The 18,275-nt window shown below is 38.5% G+C and overlaps 1 protein-coding gene across 3 annotated transcripts in view; it reads right to left on the bottom strand.

Moving 5' to 3' along the window:
• The window catches only part of KCNIP1 (potassium voltage-gated channel interacting protein 1), a 454,198-nt gene that overhangs the window by 41,497 nt on the left and 394,426 nt on the right, over window positions 1–18,275 (bottom strand). The window contains exon 2 of one of the 3 annotated variants that reach the window (XM_067567451.1): window positions 9,087–9,119. The exons of the other annotated variants lie outside the window; for them this stretch is intronic. Coding sequence (XP_067423552.1) covers window positions 9,087–9,119 — 33 coding nt within the window. The remainder of the gene's footprint in view (window positions 1–9,086; window positions 9,120–18,275) is intronic. 3 annotated transcript variants of the gene reach the window in all.

Raw genomic sequence — 18,275 nt, 5'->3', positions numbered from 1 at the left:
CTGTTTTTTCCATTGTTAGATAATCACTTTCCTAAATGACTATTTAGAATTCATATTCTAAAAATAACAGACAGTAATTAAAGGGAAAGATCTGGCAGACTTTACTTATGCAAAACTTCATTTGCAAGCCCATGTTTATTTTAAATGACTAAGGTCTGAAGGCATGGGTCTTAACACTTATTTCTTTTGCTTTTGCAGCCATATTTTGTATGAACTGAATCGTGAATACCAGGCTCCCAGCTATTAAAAAAATATTCCCATTGAAAGAAAACATGGTAAACACAATATTTCAGTAGTGTCATGCTTCATTTTGATGAACCTCCGCCTCATTCAATGGGAATATCAGAGTATCATTTATCTATTTCAGCCTGTCCTGCGTGCAGTTAGTTCATGACCTTTGTTCCCAGAGGACAGTTATTTTCTTATTAAAAGTTAGGCAGACTTTTGCTATATAAAATGACTTTCTCCATTCCCTAAGCTAGGAAGTGTTGTTCAGTTTCTTTAAACTCATTTCTTTTTAACAAATTCCAGGACTAAGGTTGAGAAAATAAGAATCCATCCCTCTTAAAACAGATTCCTTCCTGCATCCAGGAATCAGCATCAAGCTCTCATGTCTATCCCTTTCACATTCTCTTGAGATCTATTTCAGCCCTGCATTTCTATGATCCTTTTCTTCAAAAAGCATTTAGAAATGTAATTAAAACTTTGAAGAGTCAAATCTGGCCAAGGAGATGGCCACAATGAAATAGAATCAACTACTTTTCAAATACATACATTCTGAAAAAGGCAGACAGTAATTCTTATAGTAAAAATTCATCCAGCATATGTGCTATAGCCTAATAATAATAATCCACTTCTCCTTTGGTGAGAATTTGAACATTTGGGTTCATCCTACTACTTACCAACAAGATGTCATTTTGACAGGACAACAAGTGGCATTTCACAGAATCATGCTGAATACAGCAGAGGTAGAAAAGACCTACTGTGCTATTTTGTCCACCCCTTGTCTCTTCAAATCTGTTTCATGATCACTTTATCCAATCTGGTGTAGCAGTGTTGTGCACTCATATGCAGGCAGTCAATAAGAGCTGCACATGCATATTCAAGGACAGAATTTGTCCTTCATTGTTTATACTCTTTAAAATTCTTGCTGGGTTTTCACAGCTTTACTTAGTCATTGCTTAGTCCTTTCCATCATTTCTATGTCAGTTCCTCCAGGCCTTTATTCTTTCAGTTCTCTCCAGTTTAATCAACATTTTCCTGAAACTGATCACGATAATCTCAATGTTGTCTGTACGGTGCTATAAGGGACTATCATAACCTTGTTTGTGATATAATGCTTTTGCACATAATCTAAAAATCACATTGTTTTTATTAAGTGTATTGCAATTCTCCTCCAATTTGCTATCTGCTATCACGTCAGCTCTGTCTTTTCCAGATTCACAGCGTTTCAAGTATGTTTCTGCGTATAGAAATTCGGCGTGTTTGACCCTCAGATGTACAAAGCTGCATTTTTCCGAGGCTGTTTCTCAGTTTTTAGTGATGTGTGAACATAAGAGTGTCTCACGAGGGTTTCTCTCAAGATTTATTCCATTGTGTTACTGGAGACTAAATGTCAGAACTATTTTTTTTTTAAATAAAAAGTTCAGTAACAGTTGGTCTTTTCCAATTCTCTCATGTCTCATTGGTTCTTCAGGACTTTTAAATAAATAATTGCTAGCGGTTTAATAAGATCATTAGCTAATTATTATGTTAGCCCAGAAATATCTATCATGCAGACTTGATGATTTATTCAGATTCCCCACTCATTTTCGTACCTACTTTTACACCAGCAGCTATATTGACTAAGTTTTCCTTCTTCTTAATTGCCCATGCATCTTTATTTTTTTCTTGTTAAAATAAGATTTTTAACAAGCAGATAGTTCATCCATTTTGGACATGTCACTGGCTTGGTCTCTCTCCTCATTGGACTTTCTTTCCCTCCAAATGAAATAAGGAGAACAAGAAAGGCTTTTCCAACTCCATTTAGTTAGTATTAACTAAATATGCTTCTTTTTAGTCCCACAAGCCTTAATTAACTACATAATCTTGTCTGGTTTCTTCCAAATTTATTCCTTTGTAGTACATCTTTTTTCGTACTTTCAGGTGTTCAAGAAATTGCTCATGAAGCAATACTGGCCACTTTCGGTTTCATGTTTTTCAGTGGTATCATAATTTGTTGCAATTTAATTCTCATGTTTGTTTGAACATGCTCCAGCCATCTACCATATTCATGGAATTTAATAGGCCCTCTTATAGCACCTTATGTCTTGATTTTTGCACCTACACACATACTTGAATACGTACATACATACGTATTTGTTGAGGACCTAGCTTTCTGATGTCTTTAGAGTAATCTACTGAATTCTAACTCCGTTGTGTGTTCAATGAATCCATTTCTTAATACTGTTTGTCAACAGGAATTTGTGGTCACTGTGTACTCGCAAATTCTCAGCCAGTTCCTCTCTACGGGTAACAATACATCCTGGATGGTTTTCCTCTGGCTGGATTTTCTATTTCCTGGCTCACAGTTCTCCTCTACTTTCTGTAGCTGATGTATCTATTTGAGAATCCACACTTAGCTATGTGTGTCACCCAAAAGTTGTAGGAATATTCAAAGTACTGTTCTCTGTGACTCTGAATATCATGGTAGTTGGTCCAGGAATTATCATCACACTGAAACTGAAACTTGGTGCTGTTTCTTTGCTTTCCATTGCTACCCAGAAACAATCTGCTACTACCTTGGTTATCACCTCCGTCTTTTATATTTCTCCTATGCAAACTTACTGCATTCATCACTATGAACAATTAACTATTAAGAATCATTCTAGCCAGTTTTATTTAAACCTCTAGATCATGGATCATAATTCAGCAACCTTGTAATTCATAACTTTTAATCATGCTCTTTGTATTTGTGTTTAGCTCTTCAATAAAGTAATTCTCTCTGTTCACTGTGGACATCCTTATTTGTAGACCATCTTGTTAATTAAAATTGGAAGTATAAGTCAGACATTTTGGGTAAGACTAAAGCTCTCTTTCCCTTGCTATTTAGCCTACCAGTTTTTAGCATGGAAGCCGGGTCTCTCACTTGCTCAACTGAAGACTAACTAACAGAACAGGGTGAACAATTCTTATTTTGGTGAAATCTGCCTCTTATCATGTTTGTAAGTTGTCCATGAACAGATAGTTTTACTTAAATACTCAATCTGGAGTTCTTGTTGGGGCCCTCATGGCTGCTGGAGATGCAGATAACCATAGTAATTAAGCAGCATGTTTCTCCTATTTGTGCTTAGTGATTAATGTTGCTAGCTTTTTCTTTTGGACTTAGATCTTGCAGCGGTGATCTGTGCCTTTGTCACTTCTACACTGGACTACTGCAATGAACTCCATATAGGACTATATCTAAAGACCAGCTGGAAATGCCACAAAGTATAGAATGCGATTGTCCATTCTCTTAGCAGTCCTTCTTGCAGAGAACACACATTACATCTGTTCTCTCTGATCTGCATTTGTTCCTTTATAGAATCATAGAAGTATAGTACTGTAAGGGTCCTTGAGAGATCATTTTGTCCAGTCCCCTGCACTCAAGGCAAGACTACATAATAACTAGACCATTCCTGATTGGAGGTTTTTAAGAACAGGTTAGACAAACACCTATGATGGAGATTCTACAACCTCCCTAGGTAATTTATTCCTGTGCTTAACTACCCTGACAGTTAGAAGTTTTTCCGAATGTCCAACCTAAATCACCCTTGCTGCAATTTAAGCCATTGCTTCTTGTCCTATCATTAGAGTTTAATGGGAACATTTTTCTGCCTTCTCTTTGTAACAACCTTTTATGTACTTGAAAAGTTATCATGTCTTCTCTTCTCCAGACTAAAAAACCATATTTTGTCAATCTTTCCTCATAGGTCATGTTTTCTAGACCTTTAATCATTTTTGTTGCTCACCTCTGGACTTTCTCCAATTTGTCCACATCTTTCCTGAAATGTGGTGCCCAGAACTGGACACAATACTCAAGCTGAGGCCTTATCAGCGTGGAGTAGAGTGGAAGAATTATTTCTCATGTCTTGCTTGCAACACTCCTGCTAATCCATCCCAGAATGATGTTTTCTTTTCTTGCAACTGACTCATATTTAGCTGGTGACCCACTATGACCCCCAGATCCCTTTCCTCACTATTCCTTCCTAGGTGGTCATTTCCCATTTTGTATGTGTGCAATCAATTGTTCCTTCTTAAGTGGAGTACTTTGCATTTGTCCTTATGGAATTTCATCCTATTTACTTCAGACCATTTCTCCAGTTCATCCAGATCATTTTGAATTTTAATCCTATCCTGCAAAGCACTTGCAACCGTTCCCATCTTAGTATCATCCACAAACTTTATATGTGTACTCTCTATGACATTAGCTAAATCATTTATGAAGATGTTGAACAGAACTGGACCCAGGAGTGATGCCTGTTGGACCCCCACTTGATATGCTCTTCCAGCTTTATTGTGAACCACTGATAACTACGCTCTGAGAACAGTTTTCCAGCCAGTTATGCACCCACCTTATAGTAGCTGCATCAAGATTGTATTTCCCTAGTTCTGTTTCTGAATGTAATTCAATGGTGTTTTTTATGAATAGAGGCAAAACTGGTGTGAGCCCTGTCACCTTGAAAGATTGCCTTTCTTCTCATGCCATGCCATGACGTCAGCACCTTAACTGATTTCAGCTGCTAATAGCAAACTTGTTGAAACAGGTGGGATTGACAGTAGTGCCTTCCACTCCGGAATCTGCTTTTCCTCTCAGTGGAAAGGAGCATGAGCTTGCTGAGCTTCAGGGTATGTTGTAAAGCTTATTGATTTTTACAGGCCTTTGCCTGTAAGAGACAGGAGAGGGCGTTTGAGCCTAGTGGATGGTGTAAGGTCAACATTGTGATTTTGGGTATATGTATTTTTGTAAAAAATATTTTACATAAATGCTTAGAACAAGGGATAGGCACATTTTATAAATCAAACTGAATAAACAGTAGCTTTACTTTACAAAGAATACAAATCCTAACACTTTTACATAAGCATGAATGTTTTATGGATTGCTACTATGAAAATTATTGCATTCCATTGCTTTTGCTGTTTGCTTGAGAATGGAGATAGAGTTTTTATTCAAATAGATCAAGCCTGATATTTTAACTAAATACACAGATTGGAAATTATTTAACTGGGTTTATTTTTCATATCTGATTTATAATCCATTATACCTGTTACCTTTAAAATTTGAGCATTTCCTTACCTAGATCCCTTTGAAAATGAGTCTGTCAAAGTGAATTTCACCACTGTAAATGACACTGAATAGAATTTGCATTTTTGTAAACTTCCTGCTGCAGAGCAGAGTAATTTAAACCTCTTTCTGTCAGAGCCAAGGTAACCTCAAATTGTCAACCTGTGTACACATCCACACACATACTGACAAAATATATAATTTCATCATGGGGGAAAAGATAGATTTTTTTCAAGCATAAATGGCACTCACTATTTATACATAAGATCTGACAGGGCACAATCCTGCTCCTACTGACATCAAAGGAAAATAATTCCATTGGATTTCAAAGTGAGCAGGAATGGGTTTAATAATTCATCTTTCCCCACAAATATTTCAAATGCCACTGGAATTCAGGCTCCTACATTGTGCCCTGCAAGAGAAGAACAACGTTCAACTATCATATTAGACAAAGAACCATTTTTTTTTTTTTTACTTTTCTTTGCCAATGAATTTTAATTCTTTAAAAATATAATGCACATCAGAAACTGCCTACATATTTCCAGGCCAAACAGAACAATCAGTTACCGTGACAGGCCGTATTCATTAAATTGAAACAGTCAGTAATGCACTATTGCTATCACTAGAGGGTGGACTACATACCATCAGCACCCTGAAAATAAAATACCACTGCTTTCAAAAACCCTGTTGGGATTATATCTTAAAGTCTATTTATTTATTTATTTTGCTCACTATGAAAGAATGCCCAACCTATTCTCTGGGTAACAATATACTCAATAAATAAATAGACCTATCAGTTTCCCCAGATGAAATCAGCAGCATCACCACTTGGGCATGTGACAGATATTAGACTAAGATATCGTACCAGAATAGGCTGCATAAACAGGCGCTGCCATGGTGACTGTAACCAACCGAAGTAAGTGACTGAGTGGTTGTCCCTAATAGTGCAAAATCTTGAATAAAAATATTTTGTGCCAGGCCAGGGTCAGTAAATGTTTCCGAAGCAGTAAACTCTTAAGGATCATAAACTGCTACTGAAAACATCTAATCTTCCAGTCCTCAAAAATCAGACATCCAGGGACTGACAGCAGAAGTGCCTCAGTATCCGTATGCAACATGATCCAAAGGCAGGTCCCTAGACTAGCCAGGCTTCATACCATAGAGGGCTTTATAGATCAGAACCAGCATCATGAATTGCATTAGGAGACAGATAGGAGGCCACAGTTAACAGAAAACAGCTGTAATGTGATGACAACAGCCCATTCCACTAGGTACATAGGCCACTGCATTCTGCACTAACTGAAGTCTCAGAATATCTTCGGGGATAGCCCCAAGTAGATCTTATTGTAACAGTCTAATCTGGAAGTGACAAAAGGTCTGCCTGGCTGCAGAAAGGCCTGAATCAATGAGGTGAGGCTTAGCTTGCTATAGGTGATAAAAAGCAGTTTGACCCACTGTTGCTAACTGGGAATCCAAGAGCACTTAGGAGTCCAAAAGAACTCCATGAATAAAAACCTCTTTGGGAAGCAGTGGACATCTCACCAAAAGATGATGCAATCTCAAGGCACATCAATTGCTCAAGTTACTTTACTAGTTTAATGTGGAACCTTCTTTCTATCTTGGCAAGAAAACGCACGGCTGAGTGTCATCAGAATAGTGATGAGACTGTAGTCCAATGTATTTATCTCCTCTAGTGGACTCAAAAACATGCTGAATAGGAGGGGTGATAGAAAGGAACCCGGCCTGTTTATTAGGCAACATGGTTCTGTCGATGAGGCTGGGGAGTACATAAACTTGGTCATGACACGTCACCTTAGTTTCTCTATCAGAAAAAATGGAGATGATACATATGTTCCTCTGTAAAGAGCTTTGAAATCTATGGTTTAAGAACCCCAGTGAGTGGTCTTGTTGAAGTTAAGTGAGGTTCCAACATTAATAAGCTCTGCACCCAGTATTAAGTGTTTGCATAAGGAGAAGAAGTGAGCCTTAGGGCTTGTTTACCTGGTGAGTAAATGTGTAGCAAGCCAGAGTGTGAGTCTACAGCACACTAGCTTGCTGCACAGTAACTATTTGGACACTGCTTCAACGCACGAAGAGTTCTGTAGTCCACTTTGACGTATTCTCATTTCAAAGAGCAGTACGTCAAAGCGTGCTATAGAACTTCCAGGACGCGGCAGCAGGGACCACATGGAGAGTTTATTGTATGGCAAGTTAGTATGTGGTAGATGCACAGTCTGGCTTGATGCACATTATCTTGTCATGTGGACAACCTTCAGGTTTTGAAATGCTTGATCCTGCAAACACGTAAAATTGGGTATGCTTGCAGAACTGGATCATGAGTCAATTGTGGGCTCGATCTAGCTCCCATGAAAGTCAACAAACGCAATGTTTTCCAGACTTCCAGCTTAGGAGACAACTTAAGGAGTCATACTGATATATCTACACCGCCTGGAAAGGGTTAAACAAAATTTCCTCATGGTAAATGTTAATAAAAAACTTGCATCAAGTGCCTACTGAAATATCAATTTAATATGAAACACATTTAATTAAAGTTGAACTGTAATTTATTAATAAATCATTATTATTATTGCCTGGTTGGAGAAATTAATTTCCATACCAAAGAGACTCTAAATTCCTTTTTGTTTCTACATAGGCCACAGTGTCCTCTCAATTCCTGGAAACATCAAAGATCATTTTAGCTCCATTTTCCCCACTAAATCAACAACACTGAAATTAATTACACAAACAGTTAAGCTTAATGAGGGCATTATGCCTGTAAGAGCCTTGGTGAAAACCAACTGTGGACAAAGGTTGTATTAAAATATGACACAGAACATAGAGAAATGCAGTTTGGGGTCCCTTGGCTAATACGTGCAATGATCCATGTAAACTGTTATTCACAAACACTTTACCTTCTATTTCCTCTTGGTACATTTCATTCTTTTAAATACAGGAGAGCTGGAATGATTCAGACACTTGCTTTCTCCCTACTGTAAACTGTGAAAGTTTGAAGGTGCTCTGAAATTATTGTATAGACCTTCCGTATTCACTCTATGCAGTTAGTGCCAATTCCCAAGACCACTGAGATCAACATGAGTTGTCTCACTGATTCCCATGGGCTTTGGAAGAGACCCTTATGTTCTTCTCTGCCTTCCTTCTACATTCCCAGCACCTTTCCACAGGGTGAATCATAAGTGAAAGTCAGGGCTATATTTCCCATACTTCTATTTTTGTTGTTCTTTTGTTTGGTTAGAAGCAGATGGAAAAACTATTTTAACGCTTAATGGGCTTTGCACCTGCTTCGCTGCCAGAGTGTTGCTGAAAATGTTCTTCTAGGTTACATGTTACCCTCTGATGTGTTACTAGGCCAAAGTCCAAATTGAAAATAAGCCTGAATTGAAAGGGGGCAGTCAGTAGAATGAGTTTGCATGTTTTAGGTGGTTTCCATTCATACCAAACGAAGCACTAAATAAATGAACTAACCTCCAGCAGCTAAGACTGCACAGCACATCACAGAATAAATCATGGCACAGAGAGAAGCATGTGGGAAGTAGAATCTGTCTATACACATCCCAAAGCAGGACATTTCTTACCCAGGCAGGGGGGCATTCTGCAACCTGAAAATATACCCTGGGTGGTGGGTAATTTCCCACCACTTTTATTTTGTTTGCTAACAAACGTGAAGAGTGAGCAGAGTTATTCAAGTAGTACCTTGCCCTTGCTTAGAAAACCGCTTCCTTTGAAAGTTATATGACCAAGATAGTCAAATTGGTTTAAATTTTACCTCTCTGAGACAGGTAAGACCATCGGGCGAAGTCTAGGAAAAAGTAAGAAAAAAATTTAACAAAAAAGAAAATTAAAACCATATACACTATTGTCTTGGTTTTGTTTTTTTTTTAAGTGAAGCTGGATGGGCTTTTCAAGAGATCCAGGCTCTTCTGGTTGTTATTTCGATGTTCCGTATCTCACTGCGTTGCTTCTCTCTCTAACTCAGAAGAGCATTAAGGAAGTCAGGGCTCCCTCTCCCTTGTATGACAATGAAACACAGGACATTGCATGAAGGAAGATGTGCAACTGGTCATGCAACCATGCGATCAGTGGCAGAGATCAATGAGGGGGGGATGCAACATGACACCGAAGGAGCAGTAAGATCTGATACAGAGCGCCTCTGAAAGCAAATCCTCTCCTTCATGCAATCTTAAAAGTTCAGACAGAAGGGCTCCCCTTTCCGATGGTGAGAGTCTGGCATCTTTTTCCTCATCATGGTCAGAATGCTTCTTTGGCTGTAGAAATGAAAATTGGTTAGTGGAGGCACAACAACATCACGGGCTGGAGGCCTGTTCAGTCTCGCCAGACTTGCAGTGCAGTAATTTGATGCAATTCTCATGCACCTCGGGAGAAAGAGTTAGTAGTAAATTAGGTTTAAAAAGAAGAGTTGGATTGACTTTTTTTTATTATTATTATTTTAGAACTGTATTTAGTTCCACTTTGTCTCAGTCTCTCTTTATCTTAGGTTTCGCTAATGAGATTCAGCCTGCAACCATTTATGAAGAGTCATTTAGAGCATTTCTCAGAATATCAACGTCCACAAGTTCTTAGCCTTAACTCCATGTTATGCAGCTCCCAATTCCGGGTCAGTTCATCTTCCATCTGTTTCCTTAGCTTCCATTTAGTTAGAGCCAAAAAATATCTAATTTGCATGCGGTGCTTTTCTATGTTCCCCTTCATCAGATTCTCCAGTTCCCCACACCTGATCTCTTCCTGGCCAATGACTGTGCACCACCAGAGGGATCTCCGGTGGACTAACTGTACACATGAACAAGCACAACTTGCTCAGCTGCAGCTGCTGCTATGTGAATGTGTCACAATCTGTCTGAGTTAGGTAGAAATTCCATTGCCAGTTGGAGGCCAAGGATCAAATGGGCCACACCAAAACACACACACTCATCCCTATGGCAGCAGCCCTGCAGGTCTGCTGTATGGGTCAGGAAATACGTGAAGGAAGCTTGTGCTGCTCTGGCATGTCTGTGCCTGCCCTTACTGTTCTCACAGCACCCCTGACATCAATGGAGCTATGACAAACTCACAGGTGCTGAAGATCTGCCCCTAAAATCCTAAGGCCAGGGTGAATTTCATTGAGTAACATTGAATTCTTGTAAAAAACACCAGCAAACAACCTCTCCCTGCTGACAGGGCAAATGAAATTTTGCAGATTGTGCAAAAGGGAGCTTACATTTGTATTCATATTGCCCAAATACATTATTCAGTTGTTGAACTGTTACAGGAAAGGACAGGGAGCTAGGTAATCGTCACAAGGTTTTTTATTTCACTCTCCTCTGAGCCCAGTTTGCTGGATGGAGTTTCAGCTAAATTCTAGACTGGAGTGCAGATAATATGATTAAATGACAAAGCCTTTGGAATTATAGCTGTGATTGCATATTTAACACTTGCAGGGATGGAAATAATTTATCTGGCCCTGGACCAAATTGATTAATTTAAATACACATTATTATTTTTAATACTTGCATGTATTTTTCTACAATTGTGTCATAGCTTTCTCTTCAGACAACACTGCCAAAGTCCAGCTCATTCTCAATTATTTTCTGTCCGACACCCCTCAAGAAATAAAATAGGACCTACTGAACAAATAAATGACACTGATCCTAGTTGAAAAATGAATCTGATGTTAGTTGAGCCTGTAATGTCACTCCATTTCCCCCCTAAAATATCGATTTCACCTTGTAACGTATATGGGCACTGAATCAAGTTCTGGGAATAGATATAAACACACCTACAGTTTGGAAAAAGACCCTAGATAATGTCCATGAAAGTTTTTGTAACATTAAAAAAAGTAGTGGTGTAAAGTAACAGACCTAACATCCAGGGAGAAAGACAATAAGTCACCCAACAAGAAGAAAGTTTCCCACAAGCCCAAATGCAATTAGCTGAATGTGAAAGATCAGAATCCATTTCTTATTCCTTGTGCCTAATGGCACAAACACATGCTGACAACAAAATAAAAGGAAGTTGGATATGTGTAGGCAAGAGCAGAATTTGGCCCAGAATCTTTATAAACAGAGATGATTAAAATATTTTTATCCAAAAGCAATTTGGACAAAAATGGCTTTTTGTCAACTATGAAAAATTTCACAGAATGTGTCATCTCTTTTTGCTTTTTCATTAAAGAAAAAAAAAAATTGAAAATTTTTACTGAACACTGAAAATTGTTACCAAAAGCCATTTTTGAAAACAAATAAAATTTTGGTTTACACAGTTTTGGTTTTTCATTTAAAACTGATTTTTTTTGGGAGGTGGGAGAAGAAAAGTCAGGTAAATCATTTCCCCTCCAAAAAAAGAATGTCCCATGAAGAATTGGAATTTTTCAACCAGCCCTGTTAAAAACGTCTTTACCACTATCTCAAGTTTAAAAATAGCCTAGTTAGATAACTAATAGTAAGATGTAAACTCCAGTGACAATACAGAAAGGCAGGTGATATTGGGGCCCGATGTTGTAAAAAACTTTACTCAAGTGCGTTGTCTTCACTTACAAAAATCATTCTATTGTCTTCAATAAGACGACTTGCATGAATAAGGACTACTCAGCTGACAAAGGGGTCATGCCTTTGGCATCAGACCCTGATAAATATGAAATCAGTGAAGAGGAACAAAAGGGTTTATAAAACAATACACTGAGATAATTTGTTTATAAATAATCAAACTATCACCATTTTAGCAATAATCTTCCATTACAAATTCCAGCCATCCTTTCCAGGCACACTAAACTGTGTTCTCCTCTTATAAATGACCTGGCTATTAAGGACAACAAGTAACAGCTAAGCCAGCAAAAGAGTCTATCTCAAAACTTTTTAAAATCCAATACATCTTTCATTGTAGTTTGATTATAAAATTCTTTCGGGGGCCTTTATAGCCTACAGGGAGCTAGAGAAAGAAAAGCTATAGAAACGAGCTGATATTTGTTTTAAAGTGTTTACTGCCACAAACCTATTTCTGCAGACCTGCTAATAAGATTGCTACATTTCCCCCTTGAAATTCACATTTACTGCATTTTTATTCACTCTCACATCTTTTCCTCTTAAAGGCACATACATTGTTTGAGTGACAACACTGAACTCTCTGGACTGTTGTATATGCCACTTATCAGGGCATTGGGGGTGTTGTGCACTGAAAAATGCTAAAGTGGTGAGCAGCTGTTCCCCTGTTTCTATTGTCTAAGAGAACAAATTACCATACTCAGTGCACATGATTCACCTGGGGGTAGTACAGGGCTAGAATACAAGGGAACGACATACTTCTAAGAAGCCAGAGAAATTAAATCAGAATATTAGTGTGGTTATAGCACTAAACTAAGCTAATATGTTCCTATGACTACGCTTTCTCCTCTCTCGGCTGTACTCTACAATGTAGACCTCTAAAGTTTTATTTCTGTTGCTGGTGTTGAAGGTTGATCCTGCTCATTTGAGCATGTGACCCGGAAAAATAAAATTCATACAGAACATTCTTTAGCAGGACTCCTCTAGCAAGTTAAAGTAGCTCTGAAGAGAAGAGACAGCCTTGCCTTTGTCAGGGAAAATGCAGCATAGTTGATGTTCGGATGCCATACCTCCACATGGCAGCCATGGGCCATTGATCAATGGAACTGTTTGCAATCAGTGCAAACTCAAGTGACAACTGAGAATGACAAAACAGCTTTTTCCTGTGATGTGTTTCTTGGTACAGAGTAACACACTATTTGTGCTACAATCATGCATAACCTCTGAAAGACAACTACTAGGATCTCACAGTATTACTATCAATGGACGGGTCAGAGGTTAACCTATACAGTCAATGGCATCACATGGAAACATCTTACAATCAGTGGTGAGATTTTTCAAAGTTGCCTAAGATCTGATTGCCCAAGTCCCATTACACTTCATAGGACTGGGCACCCAAATCTCTTTGACAGCCTTGAAACTCACTACCTACAAGTATCCCCTACAACATAATGGTGAGATGGTGCTAACCATTACATCTGGGAGAAATTTTTCACATGAAGTTTTTTTTTGGTGAAAAATGCAGATTCAGCAACAGAAACATATTGCAAATTTGTGCTAATTTCACTGAATTGTTCATGTCAGAAAAAAATTGAAAAGTCAAAACATTAATTTTGACATTAAAAAAACATTTTGATTTTGATTCAAAATGCCTTTTTATTAGATATTTCCTCCAATTTTATTAAAAATGATTTTTAAATAGGCTCAAAATTTAAAAAAAAATCATTTTTGGTTTCCTAAAAAGTTTAAGAATAAATTTTGTTTCAAGTCAAACCACAATACATTTTTTCCATAATTTTTTGAAATTGTCACCAATACAAAACCATCTGTTAACAGAAGCCCTACAGTATGTACCATTAAAATTGTTGACCATACATACCGAGACACCTTAGCTTTTTTACATAATTATTTTTATTATTATTATTATTATTTATTATAAAATATAAACAGCATGTTTAGTAACTGGCCTGCACTGCTGAGCAATTTATTTAACTTTCTGCATTTTGAAGTTCACCTGCTATATTAAAATCTCCAGTCCTGAACTTCCATTCTGCAACACTACCTGCGAGCGACAGCAGTTCATCCTAACAGTAACAAGCTGCCACTGAAAGAATAGCTAAAACATCTGCTTATTCTGTCTCCTGCAGAGGATGCCTCTATGGATCTCTTGAATAACTGTAAAGATTGCCAAAATATTTTTGCTCATTTTGTATTACAACACTTCAGTGTGCTTTGCATGGAAAAGCATGGAAGCGCCTTACAAAGTATTTGGGCCACAGCTGTACTTTGGAAGTTACAACATACTCTCCTTGCTCAGCTGTGTCTAGTGTGGTGGGGGGAAAGAGAGCAGTTAAAATATCAGTCATCTTCATTATTGGTGATACAGTAGCTTCCAGAGATGTTTGGAAACCATGGTATGTGATGCATTTTGCTGCTCCTCTGAGCAGGAAGAATACATGCATGCATCATTTATCTACCAGCGCTAGCTCTTTTTCTGGGGATGCACACTAACTGATTTAGTGGGGGCTGGACGCACCATTGATTAGCAAACCCCCTTTCCTATGTGCTATGGGGAGTTCCTGCCTTATTGCTTGCACAAGTGATTAAAGGTAATCTACGTACTCTGTTGAACAAACTAAGGCAGGGTTTTAGCTTGATTAATTCAGATCTAGCAAGGGGACACAACTGTTTGGAGATATGCAATTATACAAGGTTCTCTCCTCACTTTGGGCAATCACAATCTTTAAACCACTCCTCATCCCATTCTGCACTAGAAGTGTATCTGTGGATGAACAGCTCTTTCCAAGTGTTCCTGCCTTTCCAGTCCTATTTTATTTTGAAGGCTCTTGAGAATGGGGTAGAATGAATATGTCCCATTTCTCACTGTTTCCCTGTATTGTTTAAATATTTTTGAGTTTGCCTGCAGAGTCACAACACTGTGTTTTTTGGCACAAATACAGCTTCAGTTTACACCACCAATGATAATATAAGCCCTAAACTCTTTTGATTATGTCTCTGCGCTTCAGACACTTTATATATTGAAACAAGATGATGAAATGCCTTTTGGCAACACACCAGCCTCAATAGAAATAAAAGAAAAATGAACAACATTTACATTGCAGCTCTCTATACAGCTGAATAATTTTTGCATGGTTTATTAAGCTAATGTATTTCCTATAATATCTGTATTTTACAGACTGCAGAACCTGGCAGCACCTTTAGTTTCAGTCATGTAAAGTGAGACACTGAATACATTCTGCATCATATCTTCAATTCAGTTTCATGCATCTCTCTGCACTGAAGATAGCTTAGACCTACATAGGATAGCATTAAGAAAATAATTCAGCTTTGTGCTTTTTACTGAGATCTTAAAGGACAATTTCCCCAAGTTTATACAGTTTTAGCATGGTACAAGTTTATGCAGTTTACTGCCTTAAGGCCTCTATATAGAGTGCCAGCACAAATAAAACTCTATGTAATAATATAAACCTTTAGAGCACTTCCCTCTCCAAGACATTGTTCTTATTAGGAGGCAGATTGGTATAAAATCTCTTTACAACTGAGGTACTTGGTTGTACTGGGAGCCTGTAATTCATCTCTAGTTTACCATTACAAATCTGGTCCAGCTAGGTAATGCCTGGACGCTGACTAGTAGTGACTGATGTGAAATGGGGTCTGACTTTCAAGAAGACCATTTCACATGTTATTTCCACCTGGTAGAAACTACAAAGTTTCAGTTAACTGATGAAGTAACGGGTGAAAGACAAGAGAATCTAACAGTTCTTTTTTATGAATTGTGGGATCTACAAGTTAATAGAACATTAGGTCTGATTTTACAGTCACACCTGTTTCACACTTGTGTAGCTCCAGTGACTTCAGCAGACTTACGCCAATGTAAGTGATATCATAATCACACCTATTGGGCCTGATTCTGGTATTTCACTGTGGCCCCTTTGCAGTGGCTCAGTTATCTTAAAGGTCTACAGATCTTGTGTCTGGCTTCTGGTATTGGAGACACGCCCAATGCAAGAACAGCATAACACAGCCCTGCATAATCCACAGTATACTGACATCCTGAAAACGTGGTTAAGGAGGAAGAGAAGGTACTGTTGGAGGAAAACTGCCAAAATGCTTTATGCTTCCAATTATTCTGTGCTGTGGATCAATCTATTGGTGTCCATACCAAACTGATGTAAACTACAGAAGTCTCTGCAGTTGCTCTAACTTAATTCCAGTGATTGCTATGACCCCAGCATAACTGTTGGTACGACTGAATAGCAAGATCTCCTTCAGAAAGGCAGTTAATAGAGTAACAAACACAAAGATGTAGGAAAACATTGATGAATATTTATCTTATGGGACTTAGTTGTCAATGTTATTCAGAAAGATTACTATTTTTTTTTCCAGATACAGCATCTTTGAGTGTGTTTTCTGGGTAAGACAAACTCAAAGGAAGGTCAGATCCCTGGCTGCATGATGTATTGCAATCCAGCACAACTGACCATTGTAGGAACATTTCTGCATACAGAGTCTGGGTCCTTTCTTGATTACAGCAATCAGGTGTAAAAATCACCCCCAATGAGTGACTCTGGGGTCTGTTTATCATTGCAAGCCATCTTTTGAACCAAAAGTTTTGATTATTTGTTCATCCATCCATGGTTTACTTTTCAAAATATCCCCTGTGGCTCAGAAAGACAATTAGGTAAATGAAGCAGAGAATAAATGAACATCAAAGAGCAATAAGAGAGAAGGCAGTTAAAATTTCCTGCTGCTGATCCCCATTGTTACCCAGCAGGACCATCAATTTCTGCTCTTAGATACTGAAGCACAAAGTATGTTTGATTACTAAAATTTTGTAATTTAGACCATGAAAGAGGAAGAGAAGAAAATAGACACTGAACTCTAGTGGATTAAAGGGAGAGTTTCAAGCTTTCTCAAAATGAAGAAACTGGCTAGAGCCTAGGAATTGTCTGCTGGCTAATATGTGTGGTGAACTCTCGTGTGGATTCATTAACACTCTGAGATGGTTTTCTCTTCTCTCTGATATTGCTTAGGTAACCCATGTCTCTCCTCCAAATGTTAAGCAAGCCATCAGATAGATGCTGTACAGAGATCAATAGAAGGGTCTTTAAAAGAAAAATTCCATATGGGACTCTGAAGAACACATGCCACTTTGGGCTAGATCCTACACTTGATGCTCATTGGATGTTTCATTCCAGTAAGCAATGTGGGAGAAGGTCCATAATAATCATTAGTTGTAACAACTTTTGTCTCAGATATAGACCTTATGGGTGCTGTTCTTGCTACAGGACCCTCTAACATGTGAGAAAGAGCAGCATCCGTCCTGAAACATCATGGACTAGATACCACATACAGCCCTTTGTTACCTGTCCTCAAATCATTCTGAGGGAACATTTGGGTTGCCCCCTCCTGTAGAATGATCCTCTGTTTTGCCCCCCCCAGGATCCCTGTAGATTCACAGGGGGCAAAGGGTGATCTGATCTGCAGTTTTGTGCCTCCATACGAAATCCATGAGCCCCATTCCCTGGAAGAGTAGCCTCAGCTGCCCTGGAACTTCCTTTTAAAGGTGGCTGTGTGCAAAAAGAATATACTGAACCGGGACCTACATTTCCCAAAGCCACTACTGATTTTGGGTCTTCAACTTGCAATACCTTAAAGGGGCCTGATCTTTAGAGTGTAGGTGGTTCAGGGCTTTCTGAAAATCAAAGCCCTTTAAAGACTTCTCAAGTTGGGTACCCAAATTCACGATTTACTTTTTAAAATCTTGCTGTCAGGCAAGATAATTTCTACAGGGTTGGTGTGAGGGATGGGGTACCCAGTCCCAGGAAGTGGGTGGAGGAACAGAGATATTGAAGAGACTCATCTCATCCATTCAGGAATGTCCACTTTACAGTAGCTGATGAGTAATCAGTCTATTAATCCAGCTGGGACATAACATGTTCTACACTATTGGGAAGGTGGCAGTCTCCCGAATGACTCTGTTTCTGTCCAGACCATACTGATGTTCAGCAGTCTTAACATTGACATCCCCATATTCAGAACATGACTTATACAGCTGAAAACTCTTTTGTTCCAGACAGGCTGCTGAGAACGACAGGGAGGAAATGGGCTAGGGAGTGGTTTCATATAGTCTACCTCCAGCCAGTCTTAGCATGGCGTGCCTCTGTTATCTGTATCCCAGTACTGGTTGTGTTCCATTGTGATTAGGTACTGATATAGCTGCAGAGTGTAATTCAAAATCCTCTCTTTTTTTGAATGGGGAAACATTTTCAAAAAGGAGATTCTAGCTCTTTTGACCTACCTCTAAAAAATCCTGTAGCATGTTATATATCTTAGAAATAGAATACTTGGGAATGTATATTAGCACTGAATTGAAGATTAACATTAACCCAAAGAGTAAC

This window comes from Emydura macquarii, unplaced genomic scaffold (genome assembly GCF_026122565.2).
Source record: "Emydura macquarii macquarii isolate MOO-44397 ecotype Brisbane River unplaced genomic scaffold, CSIRO-AGI_Emac_v2 contig_2768, whole genome shotgun sequence".
Classification (NCBI taxonomy): domain Eukaryota; kingdom Metazoa; phylum Chordata; order Testudines; family Chelidae; genus Emydura; species Emydura macquarii.
This window is presented reverse-complemented; position numbering and strand designations above follow the sequence as displayed.